At 48.4% G+C, this 12,169-nt stretch overlaps 1 protein-coding gene across 1 annotated transcript in view; it reads left to right on the top strand.

Moving 5' to 3' along the window:
* LOC133342677 (EF-hand and coiled-coil domain-containing protein 1-like) overlaps positions 1 to 11,697 on the top strand; it is a 40,428-nt gene extending 28,731 nt beyond the window's left edge. The window contains exons 7-9 of the mRNA XM_061551996.1: positions 2,692 to 2,940; positions 3,530 to 3,599; positions 5,583 to 11,697. Coding sequence (XP_061407980.1) covers positions 2,692 to 2,940; positions 3,530 to 3,599; positions 5,583 to 5,710 — 447 coding nt within the window. The 3' untranslated portion in view covers positions 5,711 to 11,697. The remainder of the gene's footprint in view (positions 1 to 2,691; positions 2,941 to 3,529; positions 3,600 to 5,582) is intronic.
* The last annotated feature ends 472 nt before the right edge of the window (positions 11,698 to 12,169 follow it).

Below are 12,169 nucleotides of genomic sequence, written 5' to 3'. Positions count from 1 at the left end.
TGGTCTCGCTCTATTGGTGTAAAGCCGCTCTTTGGTGGTTTAGCCCCTTCGCGGACAAAGGTCGTCCGTAAGGGGTGTGATGCTGCTGGGGGTGGTAGGGAGTTGGTGGCAGTTCGCTTGTCCTCCAGGGCGGATGCAAGGTTTGGTTGTGACGCCAAGTGTAGCGTCCTTGGGTGAGGCTTGTTTTACACCCTGTGAGAATGTGCCTGAGGTTGGCTGGCATGGAACAGAGGGCACAGTCCGGATCTTCACCATACCATTGGTGAAGATTAACTGGTGTTGGAAGGACGTCATATGTTGCTCTGATGGAAAAGCTCAACCGCCTCGCTTCCATGGCCCACAGATCCTTCCAGCTGATCTTCCTCTTCTCCACACTGTCCCATCGAGTCCACTGTCCCTGTTTGGCAAGAGAGACTGCCTTGGCCCACCTTGCAGCCTCCTCCTGATGGCGTACTTCCTGCACTACCATCTTCCGCCGCTCTGGTGCAGTGGCCTTACTCCAAGCAGCACGGCTAGTTAGTCCAAAGCCTCCTCTCCCTTGCTGAACATGACCCACAATGTCAGCATGTCTGAGGGCTGCTGTTGCCTCCTGGACTGCTTTTCCTGGCCTCCATTTGCGCCCAGTTGCCAAGGTCGGCGCGTTGTTGCTCACCACTGGGTCTCGAGATTCATTCAGTGTCATCTGGAGCCTGGTTTTATATATTGCGTGTGTCTGTGTTGTCGTACGTGCGAAAATATATTGACCGGCTTAAACTAAACTTAACAGTACGTTTTATTTTCACAGGTAAGGCTCACTGAGCTATGCAGCTCTTTTTCAGAAGTGACCTTGCCACAAATTATCGCTCGACGAAGTGGCTTATCACGTGGAAATGTAAAGCAGCCAAATACTCTAAACATGTGATGTTGATTCTAAATGTGGAGGAAAAAAACCAGAGGACTTGGAGAAAAATCCACGCGACCACGGGGAGAACACGCAAATTCTAAATATACAGGCGTCAGGGTCGGGATTGAACCCACGTCTTCCTGTATACCAGGCGAAGTAGTTAACATATCGCCACCGTGGCAGAGGGCAATTTGCCTTCCCAGCTACTTGAGCAGTGGGGGTGAAGTGATTTCGTGTGCTCCCTCGCTAATCTTCACAGCCACCTCCCTTGGTAACTCGACGTGTACCCCGATGACGACTTGTCTCGCCATCTTCACATTTCTTCCCACATGCTTACGTGGCAATGTTCGTAGTTGCAGACCTCTTTGCTGAAAAGAAGGAAAAACATAATCATTGGTTCTTTCAGTTGTTAGAAATAAAATAAAACAAATCACGACGTTTCGACCGCAACACAAGCGGTCGTCATCAGGTTCCTGCAGTCACGAAAGCTTTAAATCAAGATAGAAGGAAAAAAATGTACAACATCTAATGATTAGTTTCATACAGCGTCGTCATTTATCTCACAATCGCTGAGTAGGAACCACAGACGAAGCTGGAAGGCTGCCAGGCAGTGAGCCGGCGCCAACAGTTGCTCTGCAGTTCTCTACATATGAAGATGTTTTCTGACAAATCGTGAGCGTTCATTATACATGTCGGTGGAAACCAGAGCATCCATAGAAACCCCCACGCACGCGAGGGGCCTACACCGTATCCCCCACAGAAGGGACAGATGATATAAGTCTACACCTTGCCCTACAGCACCAAAGCAACGTCGAATGATCACGCACATATCGGCAGTTGCGGAACGTGCCTGCCAACCGAGGACATTTGCTGGGAGTTTGATACCGTTGATGTTCTATGCAAAACAATGACTATCAAGACTCATGAGAGAATCTATTGAAATTGTACGACGTGCAAAATAATTTCAACCCATTTTTTCAACCAATTTTTTTATTGCATAGTAAAGTAATTGTATTTTTTCATTTGCTATACAGCCGGAAAATACGACATATCACTAACCTTAAACACCCAGTCGTTCATAAAAGTTGAAGGCCGTACAGTACTATAGTATTAGAGCAAGTGATCTTTATGGCGGTACCCCGGGGTACAAAATAATACAAAATAGCCAAGGCAATTAAATATTTTATTTCTGGGACGCAATTCTTTTTTCCAGGGGTGAACTTAACTCCGCGACTGGGGTACCAATCAATCCGACATCAGTGCTACTCCGCGATGTCGAAACGCCGAAATTTAGCATAAAAAATTCGTTATTGAAAATTTCAACTCTGAATAGTGCATCGTGTACAGCTCGTCGAGATGAGTCGATTGCCGCATCGCCGACCATCAACAGACTAAAAGTGACTGCATCGCGGATATTATGTGAGAGCCGGGGTCCTATGGCACCCCGGGGTACCGCCATGAGGTTCAAGTGCAGAATCACTTCACCAGAATTGATAGCATGAAAGCATTTAGCGCGGGACCCTTGAAAGTGCGGGGCCCGTAGCTACAGATGTAGCTACCTTTGCTACTAGGATCATCCGGCACTGCTGCCGACCTCTGGGTCTTGTGACTAGGGCTGCTACCTCTGACATCAAGTCTTTTTACGCCACTGATAACAACAAAAAATTCAGGACTTAAAATGTCCCAGGAAGCCCTCGAGATTTCCCAGAACATCTTATTTTAACAAGAGGGCGCCCTTGGGAAAGCCAGGACAGGTGGCAAGTGCCCCCTGTTGACTGTGCTCGCGTTCTCCCCTCCGTCCCTCTCAGGATCTGGCTCGGGAGGCGAGCGATCGCGAGGGGACGAGCGTGGCCGAGGAGTCTCCCGCGTGGCACGGGGACGAGAGCCGCGCGGCGGCGGCACCGGCGGCACCGGCGGCACCAGCGTCGTCGTCCCGCGAGAGCGCGGAGAGGCTGCTCGCCGAGCTGCAGCTGGTGGAGGCGGAGAGGGTGCGGCTCTCGCTGGTGGAGGAGACGCTCGTCGACGTCGTGACGCTGCTGCGCCAGCTGCGATCTCGGGTGAGGCGGGGGCTGGGTGGGGGGGCGGGCGACCGCACGGCTGGTGCTTCTCTATTTCATGGTTTTTTTTTGCGAACGGGCGGGGGGGGGGGGTGTCGGTATGTGGCCGTTATTGCGACTTTAGTCGCGAAAACGGATCGCCGGACTCAGAAGATATTCGCCGCTGGGCCCTCGACGCGACCTCAAAACGAGAACGTCGCTAGAGAGAGAAGAGCGATCCACAGTCGCCTCCTCTCTTGTCGAGGACAAATCTCCATTTGTCGCACTCCACGTGCTTTATTTTGTCGTTTTGCTTAAATCTGAAGGGCGGCTTTGTTAACATATCCCGAAAGGTTTGCAACGTGCAATTATAATGTTGCCTACGGGTGACTTGGGCAAATTTCGAAGCGAGGGTTGACCAGAAAAACTTCTGGGGAAATGATGGCTTTTGCACGACCCGACAGGTTACAACAAAATGCTGCCGCTACTACGGTTGATATGAGAGATACACGCTCCTGCAAAGCAAAACATGCAAACGCCTAACTTGTCCAGAGGAAGATGTCTATTTTGGTTGGAAATCATTTGCTTCGTTTCTTTTCGCCGTGCACAGAATATTTCAAACCGAGTACTCGGGCGGACCCTGCTGGATTGTCTGGACTCCTGCAAAGACTCTCAGCAAGGTGGGGTAACCTCTGACCCCATGACCTATCCACCTTATACTCACCTTAACCCCTGCCTTTGTTGTTGTAGTGATCCTGTAACTTTCTGCTGCTCGGCAAAGGCCTTTCAAACTTTCTCTCTTTTCCTCCTTTCATTCACTGACTTGCGTTGAACGCGACTTGCGTTCAATTCTTGGCCACGGATAACATCAGTTGCGAGTGGCACGTGAACCGATCCTGCCCCCGCAACTTCATCAACCCGCACTGCCCAGCGTGGTGAAGTATGGTCAAACCGTCCCCCTAAACAGACGTGGTGTGAGGAGGACTTCATCCACCGGTACATTGGCAAAGAGCTGTATTAATAACGACTCAACTAGTTGTGCTTATATGCGTTCAGGTGCCTTTGCCCTTGCTCACTCCAATGTTCTTCATGAATTAAGCTCTCAGATGATTGCCCTGTTTTACCAGGGCACACTTGGACGTGGCTCTGCTCTAAAAGTCTGAAGTTTTGACTTTTGGTGAATCAGCCCAAAAACACGTTGACAGCTGCACGGTAAAAAAAAAAGACGAAAAAAAGTCGCACTCGGCAAAACGCCGGGCCTATTTTGAAGGCTCACGACAGCCCGCGCGTCTACCTGGCATTATATATTACGCGGCGAAGCGTCATTAATGAGTCTTACATTTATTTGAAAATGAAGAACTCCGCAAAGCTCAGCTGTGCAAACTTCTTCAGCTCAGCTGTCAAATTTTTAATTTTTTCAGCGCTCATCGTTGCGTACGATGATGAGCGCTCGCTCGCTGCGTGGAGGAGTCGTTTTGGTGCCGCGAGGCAGAGCAGAGCAACGCAGGCTTCTCGTCCACGTTGCCCATTTCTCGGTCGCAACCGAATGCTGTTTTGAGCAGAAGTTAATGTATTCACAGGGTGTTTACCACTTCCTGAAGAAATAAAGCCAAATGCGGCGAGGAAGTACGTTTGGTGGAAAGTCAACCCATGAAAATATTTGACGGACAAATTGCTAAGTCAACGCTAACTACTTTATAGGGATCTGGCCATCTCACCAGAAATGTAACGTACAATCAGTTTGAATAAGAAAATGGATTCATAGCTCTTTCTGATGCGTTTTATTTTTATGCTACGTGTTCGGCATGATGTCTGACGCTTTGCTCAAAACGCTTCTTCAGGAAAAGATTTCGGAGTTCAGTTGATTACACGCGACAACGTTATATGCTGGGAGCGTCTTCCAGAACTGAAATGAAGCTGTCGGCACGCGAGGCGACATGTTGGACATCGTATCCAACGACACGCATGGCACGACCACTTGAACCTACACAGTGGCGTTACATGAATTACCCCCGCAGCCTCTCAAAGCTACTTTCTATGAGTTGGTCGTGTTCATGCGTTGATGTACATTTTAAAGGAGGAGTGACACTGCAGGTGAAAAATTCGTTTCTTCATTGCAAACGTAAAAATAAGCTCAGAAAACCTTCTGCGTTACGGCACATTCCATTTTGCTCCTGGGTCTGGTCACTGTTCCACCGAGTCTAGCTGATCTGTCATGCAAAAAAAAAGAAATATGTAACCTCACTTTCATTCTATATCTCTACAAAATAGTGACATCAATATCAGTGCATCGTCCTATTGGTATTCTTTGTTGATCGTCAGCATTTGTTTAAGCAAACAAACACTGGATGGGTTTCGACCATCTGGGATTCAACACCTGAGTCGGTCTCGTTAAACAATGACAATTTTACTGCTGGTTCGCCAGATATTATAGGTGAGTGCACTCCCTGTAACCAATGGGGCCCTATCCAAGTAAAAATAATTCTTAGAACCACCACTCTGGAGATGGAACAATGACTTGGCTTGTGTGCAGGAGCTAGATCATGAGAGATAGAAATGAAAAAGGCCTTCATCCAGCAGTGTGTAGATTAATAGCTGATCGTGACGATGATGATTCCCTTGAATTACGTATCCGATTTACGTGGTTGGTTTTTCTTTCCCAGGTCCCAATCAGGCACTGGAGATTCTGAACCGGTTCGGGCTCGAGCTGCAGTCACGTGACCTTCTCACGGGCATGCCGATCGACGTCCACTGCCAACCCTCGTCCACAGCCATCGCGAGATCGTGCTGAGACTGGTGGTGTCACTTGCGGGTGTGCAGGCTTTGCAATTGCACCCGGCTCCGCTGGCCGGAGGGGTCAAATCCACCAAGGCTACGAAGAAGGGTGGGACGAATTGGATGACAGGGCAGGGCCCCCAATTTTCATTTCTCACACCACAGGACCCATGCCAACCATTGCTGCGCCACTGGCTGAGGAGACTCGTACCTATCAAAGTGGCAAGGACCCTTTGTCACCGCTGAGGGAGAGTGGCCGGTTCGTTTCCTGAAGCGTGCGTCGTCAGAGGCATGCCGAGTGGCTCAGGGTTGAGAGCGATGAGTCCAAAGCCAGGTATCAGATGCCTGTGAATAAACCGGGTTCTTAAGTGTAGGGAGTTGATGGTCTCAGCCCGGCCACCAATAATTGCACTTTTTCTTTACATTAATATTGGTTCTGTGCATAATTTGGCGAAATTCTAGTTCTGCAATAAAACAAAATGGTTGAACTGTCATATCACAAGCATTACTGTCAAGGGCAGAGTAGGTGGGGAAGTTTTGCTCCCTTCTGTGCTGGCCAGAGGCCACTTAATAGCACCTCAGAGGGAGCTCTGTGATATCCGCTTCCGTGGGCTATTTCCAATCGGAAGGGCTGAGTTGCTCTGCTACAAATCTGAACAAATGCTCCGTGGATTAGAGGTAATCCTAGGGCACCTCAAAGGTGGCTCTGTGATATCCGAGCACGGCAACCGTCGCACTGCGCTTGCCAGAGATCCGATCACATCAGCAACGGGGTAAAACAACTATTGCGACAACGGTAACAAAAATTCACCCCGTAAAAAAAAACCGCACGCCCCTTCCGTAAACAACACGCCTCAACTCCGGCACCGCTCCGCCCCGAATCCTCCGCACAAGCGGCCGCGATGCCCCGCATGAATAAAACATTGCGTCTGCATTTCAATTTCACCGAGTGCCTAATTTTCCCCGTGGCAGTAGTTGCCGGCGGCGGCGCCGTGATCAATATTTGATAGAAACTCTTTGTCCTTGCAGCTGCAGGCGCAGCCGCTGGCGCTGCCACTGCCGCCCTGCTCCGTGGCAAACGTGCGCCACGTGAATAATTAACTCGCGGAAGCTCTTTGGGGGCTTGTGGAAGAATCCCGCGTCCCGCAGTCGGTTTTCGTAGTTTTTCGTGGTCGCGCCGTGTGGGCCCTCCGCTGCGTCTTCGGGTCGCGCCGCGCGTCTGTTGTTTGGCAACGCAACGCACGTCACAGAGCGGCGACCTCTTGAGATGTCTTCAAGTGGCTTAGGTGCCGGTAGTTTTCGGGCCACGCTACCGCCGGGACTAATGCTCATCGTGCACCGGTCAGACCGATACTTTTACATTCTGGAGAGTTGTAGCCGAATTAAGTGGACAACCGAATTGAATGCGTTTTCTGTTGTTGTCATTAGAAACCAGACAAAGATCATCAATTGTATTTATAATTATATTGTGACGTACACTATACGATTATTTATTATATAGTATTAACTATACAAGGGTTCGTTTGAGGGTTTGTTCGTTGGTTCAAGGGTCGGCCAGAGATACGTTCAGTGAGCGTGAGAGACGGATTGAAGGTCAGCCACAGTCTTGTTGGTGGGTTCATGGGTCAGACCAAATGTACGTAGGTTCAAGGTTAAGCTTGAGGGCCGGTTTCAGGGTAACTTTGAGAACCAGATTTAATCACAGGTAGGTGCCTAGAATCGTATGCAGGATCACTGCGGTTACAACTCACAACTCTCACCTGTCGGCCATCCGGTCACATCGAAAGTTATACGTTTTTAAAACGTGTGACCGGGTCAGGTGTGGCTCACTGTTTGAAGACATTCGACAGATTTTCTCTAGGTCAATTGGTCAATTAAGCCTTTTATTTAAACCGGCAGAGAGAGAGAGAGAAAGTCCATTGGGGTGCAACGTGGGCGAATGTTCCCTTTGGGCTCCGCTGGAAGTCTTGACATGCGCTCAAGTATATTCACCGTTTGGGATCGTCCCATGGGATCGTTAAAATGTTACAATGGAGTTACAGATGCGCTTCCCAAGGAATCGCCCGACCGAGAAGGAGAAACTGTAAATATGTTGAATTTCTTTCACACCGTACGTAGCCAATCGTCATAATCGCAGGTGCGGGGGAAGGACAACAAACTAAACACAAACAGCAGTTCTAAAGAAACAATCCTGACCTGAACCACATACAGATGATGGTGACTTCTCGTGATTCTGATTGAAAGGCTGAAACACATCACGGGATTAGCCCGAGTGAGTGAATGAGTGGCTTAGAAACGCCCTGATGTACGCCACCATTAAATCATACATCTTCCGAAAAAATAATCTAAACATACACGTTTTAAAATGTAAACACGAAGATCGTCATCAGTCAGTGTCTATCCACTGCTGAATCAAAGTAGTTCGTTGTCGTCACCCCTGTGATGCCGACATCCATTTCACTCCTGCAGCAGCTTCTGATCACTCGTCACTCCATCTCCGTGTCGGTGGGCCTCTTGGGTGCGTCTTCTTAGACATTGGACGCAGTTCCGTCTCCAGTCTCATCCATTGTCTCGTCCAAGCAAACTTACTTTCCTCCACAGTCAATAATACGATGTCTCGAATTCCCATTTGCTCCTCTACGCATCAGCGTTCCGTCTCGTCTCTCGGCGAAATTCCACGCGTTCACCTCGCCGTGCCGTCTCTCTGCGCACTCTTCAGCTCTTGTTTCAGTTTTCTTTGCCATCGTCCGTTGTTTTTTCTGGGAACCGCGTGTCATATCTGGCATGGTGCACTGATTGCAAACGATAGTTTTCGGACATAACGGCACGCTACTTTTCATTACTGTGATTAAACACAACAAACGTGCACATTTGATGTGATTAAGCTATTTTTATAATGCACGAACGTTTAAAAAATGATTACACCCCCCACCACGATCGCATTAAATGTAGTTGTTTGCTTAATTGGCTAAACTCCAGCAAAAAAAATAACTATACAGGATGTATATATAGATCAGTTTGAATGCCGTGTGTTGCAGATTTCTCTGGAGCTGAACGTGTTGGAACAGGTGGCTAAAACAAGTAACTCGAAGGGTTCGCAAAAGCATTTCTATGATATCTGCTCGTGCGGGCCATTCTTTAATAATACGAGTAAAAAATATATATATATTTATAAGGCGCACGTTTTCACGAGAAGGAAGGTCAATTTCCAGTCGCGACTCATCGAGGCTACACAGAGCTCCGGCTCTCACAGGGTTCCTTATGGGCCCCACATAAACACGGCACTGGATCGGAGGCTGCTGCTGCTGCGTACGTTGTATAGGGGATGCGATGGAGCAGCCAGGGAGAGACGGCGCTTCTGCCAGGAGCGTCTTGGAGTCGTGGGACAGCGAGCGAGCTGAGGGGCAACATCTGTGTTGAGGAGGACGGCCAGATAATGTGGACGGCCATGGATTGGACTCCGAATATTTATTTATACTGGAGAAATCCGATGAGCCGTAAAGCTCTTTTTCAAAACTGTCCAGGAGGGCGGGTAAGAACGTTCCAACACCCAACAACACAAAGGTAGGATAGGAGTGCAAAGTACAAGAAAGGTAAACACATTTCCCAAACAAAAACAAATACAACACTGAACCATCCCCATCCTACCAGACAAAGCCCATGCAGGTCTTGACTTATTTTTGAAAAGCGGCCTGGCCACAATTGATAGCCCAACAAAGTGGCTTACCATTTGGACGTTTAAAGCGGCGCAATAATTTAAATAGTCTAAACGAATGTTTCTAAACGTGGAGCGAAAACCGGAGGACCCGGTCGGAAATCAAACATAACCAGAAGGGTAATTTTTGTCGAATTCGTAAAAAGAAAACCTAAATATTTCACTGTGTGGTGAATACGAGACGTCCCTGAATAAATAACGAGTCACGAAGCAGTCGTCAAAGAGCCGCATGCGGCTCCGGAGCCGTAGGTTGCCCACCCCCTGGATTAGTGTTTTACTAAGTGATTAGTGTTTTACTAAGTGATTAGTGTTCCGCGAAGGATAAACACGAAGTGAAACACCGCCCTGGTGAGTGTTCTGATTCTACATTCCGTCTCGTGACCATGGCATTTGACAGCACAATTGGAATTCAATTGGGGGGGATAAGACAAAAGGTAAAAGTGATAAACAAAATAACAACAAATCTACGGGCAGAGAGATGAAGCCGCAGAGATGGTTTCGATGCCGGATTTACGCGGATGGGGGTGCGCGTGGCTGTCAGTCGACAATGGGTTGCCCCGCATGCCGTCAGCGTGTCCCGACGCAATATGCCCGCAGCACTCCACGGCTCTCCCGGCACTTTTTGCTCTGCGTTTTGTCCGTGGTCATTGCTTCACGCACGAGGCACGACAACAACGGAAACAACAACAGCAGCAGAAGCAGCAACAATAGCGGAAACAACTACGAAAACACCATTGACAGCAGCTGTCACGTGCCACGAATTGGCGGTCACATGAACCCGAGTGCTTGTGTCCGGCTAGGTGCACGGTGAGGCCACGTGAAGTGTCGAAGGCTCGCTGGCGGGAGGTGTGGAGGGGGTTTAACCGAGGTGACTGGCAGAGAATTGCACCACGTGAGGAGCCCAACGTGCATTGCCGGATGATCCTAGCAGCAAAAGTAGATACACATGCTACGGGACCCGCACTTTCAAGGGCCCCACGCTAAATGCTTTCAAGCTATCAATTCCGGTTCAGTGATTCTGCACTTGCTCTATTACTATAGTACCACACTGCCTTCAACGTTGATGAACGACTGGGTGTTTAAGGATAGCGATTTGTCGTACTATTTGGCTGTATAGCAAATGAAAAATGCAATTACTTTACTATGCAAGTAAAACAATTGTGTTTCGATATTTACGTATTTTTTTTTATTTCGGGCCTCTTTATGACATATCAGTTCAGTTCATATGCTACAGGCCTCGCACTAGCTTAGTCCGGCACTGCCACCGTGGCGATTTGCTGCGTATTCTGGCCGGCCTTTGTTGCCACTCGCCGTTGCAAGCGTCGCTCCTCCGCCCTCGGCTAATGGAGAAGCAAGCGACTGACTGCCTTAAACACTCACTTACCACTTCATGGGCAAATCCGTTCAGCTCCACGTGAAGTTTGCCGGTCTCTCTCGAGTCCGTGCCCTACCCGTTTAGACCCCACTTTTGGGCCAGCATGAAAAATGTCTTAATTTATGAATATGGAGTAAAGAGGCAGATACCACTGACGCTATATATATGTGGAACAAATATGAATGTAATTGCTTTATTGTAACGGTCGTTGTTTTACCTTGCATATGCTATGCTTGAGCTATTTGTGTAATACCATGTAATGACGATTGATAATGTTTATCTCTTGCAAGAATTCTATTCTATGAAAATATATTGCTTTCATTTGAGTAATTAATATAAACACATACACAGGTATGATACACAAACACACAAAGGACCACACAGAGATGTTTATAACAGAGATACACATTTAAATATGCACTGAATGTGCATATGTGCACAGAGACAAATATCCCCCGTATAGCCTTAACAGACCGTTTGGGCAAGTGCTGTCAGCGAGGACCTATTAAGGCACACATGGCACGTGTAGTGGTGGCATGGTCAGAAACACGCCTAGCAACCTTTGTCTTCCCACTGCTGATCTTTACCAATCGCCCCAAGGTGAAGAGGCCCGGCACCGCTTCAGCTGTCACTCACCACAGGCGTCAGTCGTGGCCGGGAATCGAACCCAGGTGGCCAGTGCGTTCAACGCTACAAAGACAAAGACCCCCCGTATAGCCTTAACATCCATTGGAACAAGTGCTGTTAGCGAGTAGCACCTATGAATGTCGGAACGGCACACGAGCGGGTGGGTGACACAGCACCACGCCCGATCGCGTTTGTCTCTCCAGTGGCGATGTTTACGCACAGCACCAGGTACATAATTAAGGCTGAGTTGACCTAGGGGAGGCCTGGGACCGATTCAGATAATTGTCACTAGGTGTTGGTCCGTGAGCGAGAATCGAACTCGGGTCGCCGAGTTCTTAGTGCAGCGCGCTAACCGCGATGCTACTGCTCTCCACTCACCACGCGCACACACTGCAGGCACGCACAGATGCATACACAATCACGTACACAGACACACACACGAAGGTACAGATGCGGCAATTCTGGTGGCAGCCATTTATTCACTGGCAATGTTATCTGCATTGCCCCATTATTCTTTATATTTATGCGTATAAAATGTGTACATCAGTAGCAGCACATGCGAATTACGAAATAAAATATAATTTAAACATTTTTTTATTCGAAAAAAGCCTCGATGACTCTTTCGCCCCCTCCCTATGAAGAATCTGCTTGAAATATTGGGGCCATTTCCTTGAAAATAGATATCTATATTAAAGCAAGTCAATTAACGGCATTCAAAACTAAGACCGGTATATTAATTCAAGTTATTTTCCACTGAA

The sequence above is a fragment of the Lethenteron reissneri genome, chromosome 15 (assembly GCF_015708825.2).
Source record: "Lethenteron reissneri isolate LAM-NWPU_2019-01 chromosome 15, ASM1570882v1, whole genome shotgun sequence".
NCBI lineage: Eukaryota > Metazoa > Chordata > Hyperoartia > Petromyzontiformes > Petromyzontidae > Lethenteron > Lethenteron reissneri.
The sequence above is the reverse complement of the archived record's forward strand: the minus strand, read 5'-3'. Positions and strand labels throughout refer to the sequence as shown.